The 18,479-nt window shown below is 43.2% G+C and overlaps 1 protein-coding gene across 1 annotated transcript in view; it reads right to left on the bottom strand.

The window, feature by feature from the left end:
• The window catches only part of LOC109907069 (rho guanine nucleotide exchange factor 25-like), a 28,486-nt gene extending 12,172 nt beyond the window's left edge, over nucleotides 1-16,314 (bottom strand). Inside the window, exons 1-7 of the mRNA XM_031794617.1 lie at nucleotides 16,209-16,314; nucleotides 8,577-8,698; nucleotides 7,083-7,149; nucleotides 6,399-6,502; nucleotides 6,254-6,323; nucleotides 2,137-2,226; nucleotides 50-142 (exon numbers count right to left, since the gene is read on the bottom strand). Coding sequence (XP_031650477.1) covers nucleotides 50-142; nucleotides 2,137-2,226; nucleotides 6,254-6,323; nucleotides 6,399-6,502; nucleotides 7,083-7,149; nucleotides 8,577-8,650 — 498 coding nt within the window. The 5' untranslated portion in view covers nucleotides 8,651-8,698; nucleotides 16,209-16,314. The remainder of the gene's footprint in view (nucleotides 1-49; nucleotides 143-2,136; nucleotides 2,227-6,253; nucleotides 6,324-6,398; nucleotides 6,503-7,082; nucleotides 7,150-8,576; nucleotides 8,699-16,208) is intronic.
• Nucleotides 16,315-18,479: the final 2,165 nt, after the last annotated feature.

Below are 18,479 nucleotides of genomic sequence, written 5' to 3'. Positions count from 1 at the left end.
CGTGCGTGCGCATGCCTGCGTGTGTGCGTATACTGTACATGTGTGTCACCTTGAGCAGCAGCTGGTACTTCATGATCCTCTGGACTGGTTTGATCAGCAGGTCGTTGAGTTGTAGTCTGTGACCCAGATGTTGTCTCAGCTCCTGATAGGTCCAACACACAAAAGGGTTGATGGGGGTGTTGGGGGGATGGTGCAACTCAATATTAGGACGCTGTTCTTAATGTTTTGTTAATTCAGTGTTTATCAATATGATACACCTCAAAATGTCATTAATACGACCAACCTCAACATCGCATTCCGACAAGATCCAATATGGCATAATTACATAGTGTATGATATGGCATCGGGACACACACACAGACATGACCTCAAGCATGTATTATTAATTTGACCTGCCTTCACTACCACAACCACCCATCAATATGACATGTTATTACCTTCACATGACCACAACCACCCATCAATATGACATGTTATTACCTTCACATGACCACAACCATCCATCAATATGACATGTTATTACCTTCACATGACCACAACCACCCATCAATATGACATGTTATTACCTTCACATGACCACAACCACCCATCAATATGACATGTTATTACCTTCACATGACCACAACCACCCATCAATATGACATGTTATTACCTTCACATGACCACAACCACCCATCAATATGACATGTTATTACCTTCACATGACCACAACCACCCATCAATATGACATGTTATTACCTTCACATGACCACAACCACCCATCAATATGACATGTTATTACCTTCACTACCACAACCACCCATCAATATGACATGTTATTACCTTCACATGACCACAACCACCCATCAATATGACATGTTATTACCTTCACATGACCACAACCACCCATCAATATGACATGTTATTACCTTCACTACCACAACCACCCATCAATATGACATGTTATTACCTTCACATGACCACAACCACCCATCAATATGACATGTTATTACCTTCACATGACCACATCTACAAAGCATAGCATTATTCCCACGTGACCACAACCACCCATCAATATGACATGTTATTACCTTCACATGACCACATCTACAAAGCATAGCATTATTCCCACGTGACCACAACCACCCATCAATATGACATGTTATTACCTTCACATGACCACATCTACAAAGCATAGCATTATTCCCACGTGACCACAACCACCCATCAATATGACATGTTATTACCTTCACATGACCACATCTACAAAGCATAGCATTATTCCCACGTGACCACAACCACCCATCAATATGACATGTTATTACCTTCACATGACCACATCTACAAAGCATAGCATTATTCCCACGTGACCACAACCACCCATCAATATGACATGTTATTACCTTCACATGACCACATCTACAAAGCATAGCATTATTCCCACGTGACCACAACCACCCATCAATATGACATGTTATTACCTTCACATGACCACATCTACAAAGCATAGCATTATTCCCACGTGACCACAACCACCCATCAATATGCCATGTTATTACCTTCACATGACCACATCTACAAAGCATAGCATTATTCCCACGTGACCACAACCACCCATCAATATGACATGTTATTACCTTCACATGACCACATCTACAAAGCATAGCATTATTCCCACGTGACCACAACCACCCATCAATATGCCATGTTATTACCTTCACATGACCACATCTACAAAGCATAGCATTATTCCCACGTGACCACAACCACCCATCAATATGACATGTTATTACCTTCACATGACCACATCTACAAAGCATAGCATTATTCCCACGTGACCACAACCACCCATCAATATGACATGTTATTACCTTCACATGACCACATCTACAAAGCATAGCATTATTCCCACGTGACCACAACCACCCATCAATATGACATGTTCTTACCTTCACATGACCACATCTACAAAGCATAGCATTATTCCCACGTGACATACTACGTGACTAAAACCAAAGCTGCCATTACCACAAAAGGAAATAACATTCCAGCAAAAGGAGTCTAATAAAACTGAATTGTATTTTTGGAACGAGAGCTTCAGTAAGATAACAATGATGTATAGTGGACTTAGCTGTATGTCTGCTAAGAGATACTAACCTGGAAGTAGGTCTCGATGTACTCAGAGACAATGTGTTCCGACTTGGGTTTATTCTGACAATAAACCACGTACATGTGGAGACGCCTCTCCTGTAATACAAACATATGCGCAGACAGTCAAACATATAGCAATTTAACATATCAGAAAATAAACAGTACAGCACACAGCACTATCTATAACTGCTTTGAACATATTGATCTAGATTCAAAATATTATCAAAACAGAAGTTTATTGTGTTGCAAACCTGTGATTGGTTCAAGCCCTGATTTCTGAATGGCTGAAAGCCATGGTATATCACGGGTATGACAAAGCATGTATTTTTAGTGCTCTAAATATGTTGGTAACCAGTTTATAATAGCAATAAGGCTCCTCCGGAGTTTGTGACTAATGGCTGCGTTGTGTCGTGCCTAAGAACAGCCCTTAGCCGTGGTATATTGGCCATATAGCACACCCCCTCTGGCCTTATTGCTTCAATATACAACGCAGTTAACAATAGCTTTAGATTCTAAATAAGCCCACAAAGCAGTGGAAAACACTGCTGTAAAAGCTTAAGGATTCATCCCACGAGGAGGTTACAAAACCAAGGGTTTGTAAAATGAGGAGGTTACAAAACCAAGGGTTTGTAAAATGAGGAGGTTACAAAACCAAGGGTTTGTAAAATGAGGAGTGTACAAAACCAAGGGTTTGTAAAATGAGGAGGTTACAAAACCAAGAGTTTGTAAAATGAGGAGGTTACAAAACCAAGGGTTTGTAAAATGAGGAGGTTACAAAACCAAGGGTTTGTAAAACGAGGAGGTTACAAAACCAAGGGTTTGTAAAATGAGGAGGTTACAAAACCAAGGGTTTGTAAAATGAGGAGGTTACAAAACCAAGGGTTTGTAAAACGAGGAGGTTACAAAACCAAGGGTTTGTAAAATGAGGAGGTTACAAAACCAAGGGTGTGTAAAATGAGGAGGTTACAAAACCAAGGGTTTGTAAAATGAGGAGGTTACAAAACCAAGGGTTTGCAAAATGAGGAGGTTACAAAACCAAGGGTTTGTAAAATGAGGAGGTTACAAAAACAAGGGTTTGTAAAATGAGGAGGTTACAAAACCAAGGGTTTGTAAAATGAGGAGGTTACAAAACCAAGGGTTTGTAAAATGAGGAGGTTACAAAACCAAGGGTTTGTAAAATGAGGAGGTTACAAAACCAAGGGTTTGTAAAATGAGGAGGTTACAAAACCAAGGGTTTGTAAAACGAGGAGGTCACAAAACCAAGGGTTTGTAAAATGAGGAGGTTACAAAACCAAGGGTTTGTAAAATGAGGAGGTTAAAATGAGGAGGTTAAAATGAGGAGGTTACAAAATGGAAGGTAACAAAACTTCAGGAATCGACCTTATTAGACAAAACGTATCTCTCTCTTTTAGCACAATTTAATATGTCTGTTTGACTGGCAAAAATGTATCTGGAATCTTCAAAGATCAATGTGTGATGATGTCTTTCTCTAGGCATTACCCATTAAAAGGAAGGAACAGAACGAAGAAACAATTATTTGTCTTTAAGCGAAACTCTTTCTCTCTTCCAACATTTCTCTCACATACTCTCTCTCCCTTCTCTCTCTTCTCTCTCTACCTCTCTACCTCCAGTGTGACTAATTGTCAGATGAAAGAAGAGCAGCTGTGGTAAACCTGGGAGTGTGTGTGTGTGTGTGTGTGTGTGTGTGTGTGTGTGTGTGTGTGTGTGTGTGTGTGTAAGCAGTACTGGAGTTACCTGTGAATGAAGATATGTATAATGTACCCACAATGCTGTCCTGCTATCCTCCACGTAACCAGAGCCTTTGACAGCAGAGCAACCTAACTCTACCTTCGACCTAGCAATTATTCTGAAGCTCGTTATCTCTGCATCCTGGAGACCAGGCAGGTAGGGGAATTACAGGATGTCTATGGGCCAGGGGGCTAGGAGGCGGTGAGGATGAAACACTGCAGTCAATGTGTTGTTGTGAGTTGTAACAATTACTTAAAAATCATGCAATGTGATTTTCTGGATTTTTGTTTTAGATTCCGTCTCTCAGAGTTGAAGTGTACCTATGATAAAAATTACAGACCTCTACATGCTTTGTAAGTAGGAAAACCTGCAAAATCGGCAGTGTATCAAATACTTGTTCTCCCCACTGTATGTGGTTGCTTCAAGATGTGTATTTACGATCTTGTTGGTATACTGAACAAAATTATGAATGCAATCATTTTACTGAGTTACAGTTTATACAGACAAATCAGTCAATTGAAATTAATTAATTAGGCCCTAATCTATGGATTTCACATGACTGGGAATACAGATATGCATCTGTTACTGTAGTCCCAGATACATTAAAAAAAGGGCGTGGATCAGAAAACCAGTCGGTGTCTGGTGTGACAGTCAGTGTCTGGTGTGACAGTCAGTGTCTGGTGTGACAGTCAGTGTCTGGTGTGACAGTCAGTGTCTGGTGTGACAGTCAGTGTCTGGTGTGACAGTCAGTGTCTGGTGTGACAGTCAGTGTCTGGTGTGACAGTCAGTGTCTGGTGTGACAGTCGGTGTCTGGTGTGACAGTCGGTGTCTGGTGTGACAGTCAGTGTCTGGTGTGACAGTCAGTGTCACCATTTGCCTCATGCAGCGCGACACATCTCCTTCACATAGAGTTGATCAGGCTGTTGATTGTGGCCTGTGGAATTTTGTCCCACTCCTCTTCAAATGGCTTTGCAAAGTTGCTGGATATTGGCGGCTACGGTACACTTTGATTCAGATCATCCCAAACATGCTCAATGGGTGAAATGTCTGGTGAGTATGCAGGTCATGAAAGAACTGGGACATTTTCAGCTTCCAGCAATTGTATACAGATCCTTGCTAAATGGGGCTGTGCATGATCATGCTGAAACATGAGGTGATGGCAGCGGATGAATGGCCTGACAATGAGCCTCAGGATCTCCTCACGGCATCTCTGTGCATTCGAATCGCCAACAGTTCAAATGCAATTGTGTTTGTTGTCCATAGCTTATGCCTGCTCTGCTCATACCATAACTCCACTGCCACCATGGGACACTCGATTCACAACATTGACATCAGCAACCGCTCGCCCACACAACCCATACGCGTCGTACTGCAAAATTCTCTAAAACGACGTTGGAGGTGGTTTATGGTAGATAAATTAACATTCAATTCTCTGGCAACAGCTCTGGTGGACATTCCAGTCAGCATACCAATTGCACAAACTTGAGACGTCTCTGGCATTGAGTTGTGAGACAAAACTGCACATTTTAGAGTGACCTTTTATTGTCCCCAGCACAAGGTGCACATGTGTAATGATAGTGCCGTTTAATCAGCTTCTTGATATGCCACACCTGTCAGGTGGATGGATTATCTTGGCAAAGGAGAAATGCTCACTTAACAGGGATGAAAACAAATTTGTACACAAGACTTCAGAGAAATACGTTTTTTGTGTGTGAATGGAACATTACTGGGATCTTAAATTTCAGCTCATGAAACGTGGGACCTATACTTTATCTGTTGCGTTTATATTTTTGATCAGTATATTTGGGACCGCTCAGTAAAAGAATCTCTGTTGATCAGCAGTTTATCGACCAGATACAGTACAGATATAGTCATCTTTAGGGCTGGAGGAAAATAGCCACCATATCAAAGAGTCTAGTCAAGTGTTTATTATTACGGATTCTTATTCATGTGGCTTTTTTCTGTTTGCTTCTTCAAACTGCAGCTGTTTTTCTCCACATGCTTCCTGACTGACCGGTTCTGTCTGGGCTGGTCAAGATGCTAGCCAGCCTGTCTGTGGCTAGGAAAACACAGGCAGGTCTGAAATCCTTGGTATGAACAACAAGGAAGTGGAGGGGGAAACGTGTGTGTGTGTGTTTGTGTGTGTGTGAGGGTGCGAGTGCGAGTGAGGGGGCGAATGCTAGCAGCTGAAATACAGAGATGTGTTGGTGGATAAACAGGAGCTTTTCATGTGTTTCCTTACAGCGTTATACCTCAACAGACCCCAAATGGACACAGGACACACCTGTATCTGTGTGTGTCCATGTGCTTGTGTGTGTGTCCATGTGTGTCTGTGTGTGTGTGTGTCTGTGTGTGTCCGTGTGTGTAGACTCACATGCTTTATGAAAAGTTGGGCCAGTCTCTCTGGTTCTGCTATACATTTCTCCAGCTCGCCCATGAAGTAGCTAGAGAGAGAGAGACAGGTTACAAACACCACACACACACACACACACACACTGTATAGTATCTCCGATACTCACTCTTTATGCCAGTCGAAAATTTGATGAATGTTTCCGAACACGATCTTGTCTTTTCCCTTCATGTCGGCTGGTATACCTTTACTAGTCATAGTGACCATGTAGCCCTGTACAGGAAACACACACACAACCTCATATCTCATATCCTGTACTTACTGACTGCGATTCAAGCCCAGGTCTCCTGCACACAACAAGACTGTGTTAACCTGTTGAGCTAAAGTCTATGTAGTTCCGCCACATATAATGTACATAACAAATGACCTGGAAAACAACTATTTCTGACTTGGAAAAGCTTTCCAAACATAGGCAGGTCGGTATTATGTTGCCATAACATCACTGGGCCAAAAATAACTGTCTGAAGTCTTCAATTTCTTCACCTAGAATATATCAAACTCTGTCAGATTAATAGTTTTGTAACACGATACTAATATATATATTAATAAAATCAAACCCAATAAAATAAATGTCTGTTTTTGGAGCCAGACAAAGCTGTGTTGAAAGAAACTGAAGATGTTGCGTTGACAATGATTTCCAGGCCAAATCATTGAATAAATGGGTGCCGGTTTTTCTTCTGCCTTGGTTGATACAAAAGTTGTCAGATTCCAAACTCCAGCAGTCAAACGGGGGTTTCTGCTGCCGCTGTTGATATCACTGTCCCTGGAAATTGTTCTAATACTGTATTCTCACCTCTACTATGCACCCCAGGTCTTCCACATACACTTTCTCTGTCTCTAGGAGTTCCTTCAGTACGTACCTGGACAGAGAGACGATACTAAGTGTTGGTTCCCCATCAATGAAAAGTCTTTCCAAACTGTGCTGTCTGTTTAAAAGGGCAATCTGCAGTTGTTACATACATTTTTCGACGTTTGTACAGTTGAAGTCAGAAGTTTACATACACTTATGTTGGAGTCATTAAAACTCATTTTTCAACCACTCCACAAATTTTTGTTAACAAACTATAGTTTTGACAAGTCTGTTAGGACATCTACTTTGTGCATGACACAAGAAATGTTTCCAACAATTGTTTACAGACAGATTATTTGACATATAATTCACCGTACCACCAATCCAGTGGGTCAGAAGTTTACATACACTAAGTTGACTGTGCCTTTAAACAGCTTGGAAAATTGCAGAAAATGATGTTATGGCTTTAGAAGCTTCTGATAGGCTAATTGACATCATTAGAGTCAATTGGAGGTGTACCTGTGGATGTATTTCAAGGCCTACCTTCAAACTCAATGCCTCTTTGCTTGGCATCATGGGAAAATCAAAAGAAATCAGCCAAGATCTCAGAAAAAATATTGTAGACCTCCACAAGTCTGGTTCATCCTTAGGAGCAATTTCCAAAAGCCTGAAGGTACCGCGTTCATCTGTACAAACAATAGTATGCAAGTATAAACACCATGGGACCACACAGCCGTCATACCGCTCAGGAAGGAGACGCGTTCTGTCTCCTAGAGATGAACGTACTTTGGTGCGAAAAGTGCAAATCAATCCCAGAACAACAGCGAAGGACCTTGTGAAGATGCTGGAGGAAACAAGGACAAAGTATCTATATCCACAGTAAAACAAGTCCTATATCAACATAACCTGAAAGGCTGCTCAGCAAGATAGAAGCCACTGCTCCAAAACCGCCATAAAAAAAGCCAGACTACGGTTGGCAACTGCACATGGGGACAAAGATTGTACTTTCTAGAGAAATGTCCTCTGGTCTGATGAAACAAAAATAGATCTGTTTGGCCATAATGACCATCGTTATGTTTGGATGAAAAAGGGGGAGGCTTGCAAGCCGAAGAACACCATCCCAACCATGAAGCACAGGGGTGGCAGCATCATGTTGTGGGGGTGCTTTAATGCAGGAGGGACTGGTGCACTTCACAAAATAGATGACGTCATGAGGAAGGAAAATAATGTGGATATATTGAAGCAACATCTCAAGACATCAGTCAGGAATTTAAAGCTTGGTCGCAAATGGGTCTTCCAAATGGACAATCCTTCACCAAAACAGTGGTGGGGTGAACCCATTTGTAATTGTTTCAACTGCAGATTGCCCCTTTAAGATAATTGTTTGCAGCCATACATGATGCTCATGGAAATGCTGTGTTGTACATCAAACTTTGGTCAGTTTTAGAGTAAGGGGTAGTAAGGGCAGTGTTGTGTAATTACATTTGAGTCACTTACATGCTCTTCTCTAAGGCACTCCTCCTCTCCTCCTCACTGTCAGCCGCTGATGATTGGCTGGGGGTGTTGTCCATCAATACTGAGACGTTGTCATCTGGATAGACATTGGTGGACTGAGTATCCTGGTCAAACAGACGGGACAGGGAATAGGGTTATGATATAATTTGTGGTCCGTTGACAATCTGAAGATAGAGAGAGAGAGAAGGGTAAAGTGGAGGGATAGAGAGAGAGAGAAAGATGGAGGCAATGTGTTAGATAGATCAAATAAGGAAGAGGGAGGCAGGGTGAGGTAAAGAGAGAAGGAGGGGCAAAGTGAGAGAGAGAATGGGAGGATAATGATGCAGGTCGCCAAGGTGACCAGGGAGGGAGGGGGAGCAGCCAGACACTATGGACCAGAATGAAGGGGATCTCACTGTCACTAATAATGGTGTAAGGCAGGGTTTCCCAAACGAGTTGGTTCTTTTTATAAGCCAGGACAAAGTTTAGGAACTCTGGTGTTGGATGTGGTGAAGTCACCATGAAAAAGAAGTGAGGAAGAGAAAGAAAGAAGGGGAAAGGGGGAGGTAGAGAGGGCTACAGACCAGCTCAAAAAAAGCGACCCGGTACAAAACATTGAAATATTGGACAAGTAACGGAGTGTGGTGTCATGACGTTGACCTGAGGGGTAGGTTTATGACAGTCATAAATGCCTCTTCCCCCCTTTTTCCTCTCTCCACTAGAGGTCGACCGATTAATCGGAATGCCCGATTAATTAGGGCCGATTTCAAGTTTTCATAACAATCGGAAATCTGTATTTTTGGGCGCCGATTTGCCGACTTAAAAAAATCATCATAATAATTTTTTGACACCTTTATTTAATCTTTATTTAATTAACTAGGCAAGTCAGTTAAGAACACATTCTTATTTTCAAAGACGGCCTAGGAACAGTGGGTTAACTGCCTTGTTCAGGGGCAGAACGACAGATTTTCACCTTGTCAGCTCGGGGGATCCAATCTTGCAACCTTACAGTTAACTAGTCCAACGCAATAACGACCTGCCTCTCTCTCTCGTTGCACTCCACAAGGAGACGTGAATGCAGTAAGCCAAGGTAAGTTGCTAGCTAGCATTAAACTTATCTTATAAAAAACAATCAATCATAATCACTAGTTAACTACACATGGTTGATGATATTACTAGATATTATCTAGAGTGTCCTGCGTTGCATATAATATGACTGAGCATACAAGCATACAAGTATCTGACTGAGCGGTGGTAGGCAGAGCAGGCACGTAAACATTCATTCAAACAACACTTTTGTGCGTTTTGCCAGCAGCTCTTCGCTGTGCGTCAAGCATTGCGCTGTTTATGACTTCAAGCCTATCAACTCCCGAGATGAGGCTCGTGTAACTGAAGTGAAATGGCTAGCTAGTTAGCGCGCGCTAATTGTTGTTTTGTTGCTGGTTCGAGCCCAGGGAGGAGCGAGGAGAGGGACGGAAGCTATACTGTTACACTGGCAATACTAAAGTGCCTATAAGAACATCCAATAGTCAAAGGTTAATGAAATACAAATGGTATAGAGGGAAATAGTCCTATAATTCCTATAATAACTACAACCTAAAACTTCTTACCTGGGAATATTGAAGACTCATGTTAAAAGGAACCACCAGCTTACATATGTTCTCATGTTCTGAGCAAGGAACTGAAACGTTAGCTTTCTTACATGGCACATATTTTACATGGAACATATTGCACTTTTACTTTCTTCTCCAACACTTTGTTTTTGCATTATTTAAACCAAATTGAATATGTTTCATTATTTACTTGAGGCTAAATTGATTTTATTGATGTATTATATTAAGTTAAAATAAGTGTTCATTCAGTATTGTTGAAATTGTCTTATTACAAATAAATAACAAAAAAATCGTCCGATTTAATCGGTATCGGCTTTTATGGTCTCGATATCGGCATTGAAAAAAAATCATAATCGGTTGAGCTCTACTCTCTACCCTACTGATGTTACATTTGCAAAAACCTTGGTTAACATAGAGATTCTGGGAACATCAGAAGGTGGGGGGAAATTAACTATATTCTGGTAATCCGAACAATTGAACATATGGGGTGGTACTTAATGAATATGATGTCAGTTCGGTTGTTATCTGAGACATTCTCATCAACGATAAGATGACATAAACTCTACAGTGGAAAGTCTACACATCAGAGTTATCAGATTCACATGGAATTGTTGTTCAATTTAAATGTTTGAATATGAAATTATTCGTGATGGGATGAAATGTGATTTTAGCTTCTAAAATGTAAGACAGGGCTCTTCTCAATCAGTGGCCCGCCCCTGTGAAGGGACATGGGCTATAAAACTTTTCAAACACGCCCTCCTCTCCCTTCCTATATAAGCCCTTGACAACCATATAACCTTCTGTTCCGAGGATGTAGGACGACGGTCCTATGTCAGAATGGTTCAGATAATAACTACAGAACGAAGCCAACATCAGCGTGAGCTTTGGTTGCGAATGGTATGAACTTTGAACTCTTATTCACTACAGAAGGGATACCTCCTAGCTGTTGAGTTAGCAACAGCAGACGCAACAAGGGTTAGGAAGGAACAGACCGAGTAGCCCGTCTATCACCCAACGATGTTACTACAACGTATCCAATTGACAACCAGAGACATTCTTCAAAGGACTCGGTTTGGCAACACGGCCTTCCATCTACCACCAACCTACCTGCTCAGAGTAAATATTTATTGTATTTTCCTTTTCCAAATGGGCGGTAATTTAGAATGCATAAGATACTGTATTTACGATAGCACAGCTTCTCCCTTTGTTCCTCAGTCTTCCTGCTCTTTCACTCAAACCCAGCCCTTTTCTTTTGTGTAACAAGCTGTCATATCTGTTCTGTCCACTAGGGATGTTTTCCTTTATGACGTAATAAGTAATCAAGTTATGATTTAATTATGTGTATGTGTAATTCTGTGTGATTAGTTAGGTATTTAGTAAATAAATAATTAAACCCAATTTTGTATTGCTGATTCAAATTGTTAGCCAGGGTTTGTGCAGACACCAAGAATTTACAACTTTCAGGTGAGACTGAATTAAGATGAGGATTAATATTGACTGCTATTGATGTCAAATATTACTAGGTCTTTAAGAGTTTATTCGGAAGATAACAGCTCTATAAATATTATTTTGTGGTGCCTGACTCTCTAGTTAATTACATTTACATGATTAGCTAAATGCTTGTGTCAGCAGTAACATACAGTTGTATGCTTGTCTGAACATACAATATCTTGTTCTTGTTCAGTGTCATGTTCATTGGCTACAGTCTTCCGATCGGCATGTACATAATTTTAGAATAGTGGATGTCAACCTATTTACGCCTGGCCAAGCATACACACCAGAGGAGGCTGAGAAGTTTGGTGGGAGGAGCTATAGTAGGATGGGCTCATTGTAATGGCTGGCGTTCCATTTATTCCATCCCAGCCATTACAATGAGCCCATCCTCTTATAGCTCTTACCAGGAGAATGCTTCCTGCCCCAAATCATACTGCCAACTGGAAAGTTTGGTGGAGGGTGAATAATGGTCGGGGGATGTTTTTCATGGTTCGGGCTAGGCCCATTAGTTCCAGTGAAGGGAAATCTTAATGCTACAGCCAACAATGACATTCTAGACGATTCTGTGCTTCCAACTTTGTGGCAACAATTTGAGAACGGCCCTTTCCTGTTTCAGTATGACAATGCCGGCAGGTAACCTAGGGGTTAGAGCGTTGGACTAGTAACCGAAAGGTTGCAAGATTGAATCCCCGAGCTGACAAGGTAAAAATCTGTCGTTCTGCCCCTGAACAAGGCAGTTAACCCACTGTTCCTAGGCCGTCATTGAAAATAAGAATTTGTTCTTAACTGACGTGCAAAATGATGTCCTTACAGATATGGTTTGTCGGGGTTGTTGTGGAAGAACTTGACTGCACAGAGCCCTGACCTCAACCCCATTGAACACCTTTGGGATAAATTGAAACGCTGACTACGAGACAGGCCTAAACCCTCAACATCAGTGCCCGACCTCACTAATGCTCTTGTGGCTGAATGGAAGCAAATCCCCGCAGCAATGTTCCGACATCTAGTTGAACGCCTTCCCAGAAGAGTAGAGGCTGTTATAGCAGCAAGGGGGAGACCAACTCCATATTAATGCCCATAATTTTGGAATGAGATGTTCGACGAGCAGGTGTCCACATACATTTGGTCATGTAGTGTATATGGGCTTTTATTTCCCATCAACTTCTGCAAATGTGTCCTTTTACTAAAGCTGCAGAGCACACAGTGTGTGTGTGGTTGTGTTGATGTGTATACTTCTCTGTATGTGGTGTAGGGGGCGTGCTACGCCACTGCTTATAACTATCATCTAAGTAGAACTATAAGACATTTAAGATGTGTCAAATAAATGTTATCCAGCTCAGGGCTCCAGCTACGCATTTGGTTTGCTAGCGTGCTAGCTAGGTGTCTAGATGTCAAGATCAGTTTTCTTGGGTACAGCAGAGACATTCAGTTCCCTCCTGGATCAAGATCCCTGTTGCCTAAAATAGGTTTGTGTGCTGTATAATAACAGAGTATACCCCGGTATGGTACAGAAACGGTATGACAGGTCTCCAGGCCTCCAGCAGAGCTCTACCCTGGCTGACAGGTCTCCAGGCCTCCAGCAGAGCTCTACCCTGGCTGACAGGTCTCCAGGCCTCCAGCAGAGCTCTACCCTGGCTGACAGGTCTCCAGGCCTCCAGCAGAGCTCTACCCTGGCTGACAGGTCTCCAGGCCTCCAGCCCTCCAGCAGAGCTCTACCTTGGCTGACAGGTCTCCAGCCCTCCAGCAGAGCTCTATCCTGGCTGACAGGTCTCCAGGCCTCCAGCCCTCCAGGCCTCCAGCAGAGCTCTACCCTGGCTGACAGGTCTCTAAGCCTCCAGCCCTCCAGGCCTCCAGCAGAGCTCTACCTTGGCTGACAGGTCTCCAGGCCTCCAGCAGAGCTCTACCCTGGCTGACAGGTCTCCAGGCCTCCAGCAGAGCTCTACCCTGGCTGACAGGTCTCCAGGCCTCCAGCAGAGCTATACCCTGGCTGACAGGTCTCCAGGCCTCCAGCAGAGCTCTACCCTGGCTGACAGGTCTCCAGGCCTCCAGCCCTCCAGCAGAGCTCTACCTTGGCTGACAGGTCTCCAGCCCTCCAGCAGAGCTCTATCCTGGCTGACAGGTCTCCAGGCCTCCAGCCCTCCAGGCCTCCAGCAGAGCTCTACCCTGGCTGACAGGTCTCTAAGCCTCCAGCCCTCCAGGCCTCCAGCAGAGCTCTACCTTGGCTGACAGGTCTCCAGGCCTCCAGCAGAGCTCTACCCTGGCTGACAGGTCTCCAGGCCTCCAGCCCTCCAGGCCTCCAGCAGAGCTCTACCCTGGATGACAGGTCTCCAAGCCTCCAGCCCTCCAGCAGAGCTCTACCCTGGCTGACAGGTCTCCCTGACTGCTTGACATGGATCACTACCAGATGTTCTCTGTATCTGGTAGAACCCCTCAGGAAAGACACACACACAGCTCTCTTTCTACGCCCCCCCTCTTCACTCCTCTATTGTGCTTGTTTAGTTTTTCTACACAGAAGCCAACTTTAAATCTGTAAGAGTTTTAATAAAAGCTGAGAGCATGGTGCTCCTGTTGTTTATGCCTTATCGAGGTGTAGGTAGGGTTTGTGTGTGTGTGTCTCTCACTGTGTGGTGTCTGTCTGTCTGTCTGTCTGTCTGTCTGTCTGTCTGTCTGTCTGTCTGTCTGTCTGTCTGTCTGTCTGTCTGTCTGTCTGTCTGTCTGTCTGTCTGTCTGTCTGTCTGTCTGTCTGTCTGTCTGTCTGTCTGTCTGTCTGTCTGTCTGTGTGTGTGTGTGTGTGTGTGTGTGTGTGTGTGTGTGTGTGTGTGTGTGTGTGTGTGTGTGTGTGTGTGTGTGTTGTGTGTGTGTGAGAGAGAAGTAGAGGGGGTGTTCTAAGAAGTCTTAACTTTTTCTCTTCCTTTCCTGAAAGAGAAACAGTAAATCTGTCAAAGGAGGGGAGGAAGGAGAGAGAGAAAGAGAGAGATAGATAATGACAGTGATAGAGGGAGAAGAATAGGGGAGAGGGAGAGAGAGACCCTGAGATGACTGACCTACATACTTTAATACCTATTTTTCTCTCTCCCTCTCTCCCTCTCTTTCCTCTCTTCCCTCTTCTGGCAGTACAGACTGAACCAGTGATCTCCTTCCCTTCTCTCCCATCTGTCTCTGACTGCGTGTAATCCTGCCATCAGAGCCTTATGACTGGCTGCTATAATGAAATGCAGGGGAATGACCCCCTCCCTGGGTCATGTTCAGTAGGGCACACTGTAACAAAACATTTGGAAATCTGTGTTGTTATTGGAAAAGTTCAGATATAGCTCCCTTGTTCCACTCGGTTTCAAACCCTTTTATCAACACTGACCCTGGTAAGAGTCCAGTAGGAATGAGCGCTGGCTCTCTGATGTGTTTTGTCATAGTGTTCACTATCCAGGCCCCCTTACAACCCTGTTCTCTGTTCCAAATGCAATCTATACCATTTGCTGTTGCCGTTCACACAATTCCAATTGTTTGATGTGTAAATGAAAGAGCAAAGCCATTGTTTGGACTCATTTCCTGGAACAGTAGTCATCTTCCATTACATTTCTCCTCTCAGTGCCATTTTCTTTTTATCTGTAAGGATTTTCTTTGTAGTATGTTAATGCATCTATCACACAGAACCCTGACTAGTCTGTGTCCCAAATGGCACCCTATTCCCTGTAGTAGTGCACTATGTAGGAGATAGGGTGCCATTTGGGAAGAAGTTTTGACAAACCTTCCCCACTGGACTGCCTCCTATTGATGAACTCTGAGAGGACCTTGAGTTCATCTAGGTGTGTGTGTCTGCGTGTGTATCTGAGACCGAGAAACTATGTTTGATCAGCCAAGCCCAGCAGCGGTGGTGGTGATCTGGGATCCTTCGGACGTCCATACTCTAAACCCTAACCTTAACCCATACCCTTAACTTAACCATAACAACAACCCTTACCTAAAGGTGAATCACTTTTAGCCTACCTTTACTATTTAAAAAGTCAACTTCAATAGGGGTTAGGGACGTCCCAAGGATTCCGGATAGAATGGACCCTGAGATGTTTCATACCCAGGTCTGTCTCAGGCGCCATGGAAATGAAGCCTTGTGTTGTACCCATTCCTCAGAGGAAATCATTAGACTCTCCCCTGTCCCCATATACACTGAGCAGCAACAGCTAAAGCCTTCTATAGATTATCAATAGAGTGTTTCATCAGTTCATCAGTCCGATTGATTGTGTTTTTTGTGGTTGGATAAGTTGACTGTGTAATCTGTGACCATGTCAATAAGATTGTATGTCTGTATCTACCTAGTTTAGCCTCTTAGACCTAGGCATTTGCTCAGGGGCCTGACACCAGTTGTCAGGCTTCAGGCAAGGTTTGTCAACATGCAAACATGGTTTACTGAACCACCTCTGTTACACAGGGCTGTGTGTTGGGACAGACTCGTGTGTGTGTGTGTGTGTATTTGTTTGTTCGTTTGAGTGTGTGTGTGTGCGAGGTCTGTATGTGTGTCTGTGGTTTGACTCACCTGTGTGTAGGCAAGTGCAATACAGCCCTGTAGTGAGTCAGACAAGTAGCTGGGAGAGTTTAGGGTTGCTAAGGAAAGCTCCTCAGGACTGGCCAACCTATACCTGCACTCCTACAACACACACACACACACACACACACACACACACACACACACACACACACACACACACACACACACACACACACACACACACACACACACACACACACACACACACACACACACACACACACACACATACACATACACATACACATACACACACACACACACACACACACACACACACACACACACACACACACACACACACACACACACACATACACACACACACACACACACACACACACACACACACACACACACACACACACACACACACACACACACACACACACACACACAGGCAGAGGGAGAACATCATTACTCAACATAACACAACAACATAAACATCAACAGCACATTAAATCCTTGCAACACTGTGATTGTCAGAAACATCCCCAGGAGTGAGATAGCGGAATCACCATCTCCAGGGCTGTTATTATCATAACTAACTAGCATCGCGACTGTAATCACACTATGCCTATCCACCAAGTGTACATCATGTGGGTAAACTATGGGTAAATCATGTAGCAGTCAACTGTGTTGGTATTCATTGGTGAGGTACTGTACTGTCAATGGGCTGCGGTTGGGCATATTTCAAACTTTTTTAACAAATTAAAAACTGAAAAATTGGGCGTGCAAAATTATTCAGCCCCCTTAAGTTAATACTTTGTAGCGCCACCTTTTGCTGCGATTACAGCTGTAAGTCGCTTGGGGTATGTCTCTATCAGTTTTGCACATCGAGAGACTGAATTTTTTTCCCATTCCTCCTTGCAAAACAGCTCGAGCTCAGTGAGGTTGGGATGGAGAGCATTTGTGAACAGCAGTTTTCAGTTCTTTCCACAGATTCTCGATTGGATTCAGGTCTGGACTTTGACTTGGCCATTCTAACACCTGGATATGTTTATTTTTGAACCATTCCATTGTAGATTTTGCTTTATGTTTTGGATCATTGTCTTGTTGGAAGACAAATCTCCGTCCCAGTCTCAGGTCTTTTGCAGACTCCATCAGGTTTTCTTCCAGAATGGTCCTGTATTTGGCTCCATCCATCTTCCCATCAATTTGAACCATCTTCCCTGTCCCTGCTGAAGAAAAGCAGGCCCAAACCATGATGCTGCCACCACCATGTTTGACAGTGGGGATTGTGTGTTCAGGGTGATGAGCTGTGTTGCCTTTACGCCAAACATAATGTTTTGCATTGTTGCCAAAAAGTTCAATTTTGGTTTCATCTGACCAGAGCACCTTCTTCCACATGTTTGGTGTGTCTCCCAGGTGGCTTGTGGCAAACTTTAAATGACACTTTTTATAGATATCTTTATGAAATGGCTTTCTTCTTGCCACTCTTCCATAAAGGCCAGATTTGTGCAATATACGACTGATTGTTGTCCTATGGACAGAGTCTCCCACCTCAGCTGTAGATCTCTGCAGTTCATCCAGAGTGATCATGGGCCTCTTGGCTGCATCTCTGATCAGTCTTCTCCTTGTATGAGCTGAAAGTTTAGAGGGACGGCCAGGTCTTGGTAGATTTGCAGTGGTCTGATACTCCTTCCATTTCAATATTATCGCTTGCACAGTGCTCCTTGGGATGTTTAAAGCTTGGCAAATCTTTTTGTATCCAAATCCGGCTTTAAACTTCTTCACAACAGTATCTCGGACCTGCCTGGTGTGTTCCTTGTTCTTCATGATGCTCTCTGCGCTTTTAACGGACCTCTGAGACTTTCACAGTGCAGGTGCATTTATACGGAGACTTGATTACACACAGGTGGATTGTATTTATCATCATTATTCATTTAGGTCAACATTGGATCATTCAGAGATCCTCACTGAACTTCTGGAGAGAGTTTGCTGCACTGAAAGTAAAGGGGCTGAATAATTTTGCACGCCCAATTTTTCAGTTTTTGTTTGTTAAAAAAGTTTGAAATATCCAATAAATGTCGTTCCACTTCATGATTGTGTCCCACTTGTTGTTGATTCTTCACAAAAAAATACAGTTTTATATCTTTATGTTTGAAGCCTGAAATATGGCAAAAGGTCGCAAAGTTCAAGGGGGCCGAATACATTCGCAAGGCACTGTACTTGTATGTAATGTAGGTGTTTGTATCCCTAGTGTTCTCTACCTTTACAAAGGTAAAACTAGTGCTTAGCAATGCCTCTCCACTCACC

The sequence above is a fragment of the Oncorhynchus kisutch genome, linkage group LG17, assembly GCF_002021735.2.
Source record: "Oncorhynchus kisutch isolate 150728-3 linkage group LG17, Okis_V2, whole genome shotgun sequence".
Classification (NCBI taxonomy): domain Eukaryota; kingdom Metazoa; phylum Chordata; class Actinopteri; order Salmoniformes; family Salmonidae; genus Oncorhynchus; species Oncorhynchus kisutch.
The sequence above is the reverse complement of the archived record's forward strand: the minus strand, read 5'-3'. Positions and strand labels throughout refer to the sequence as shown.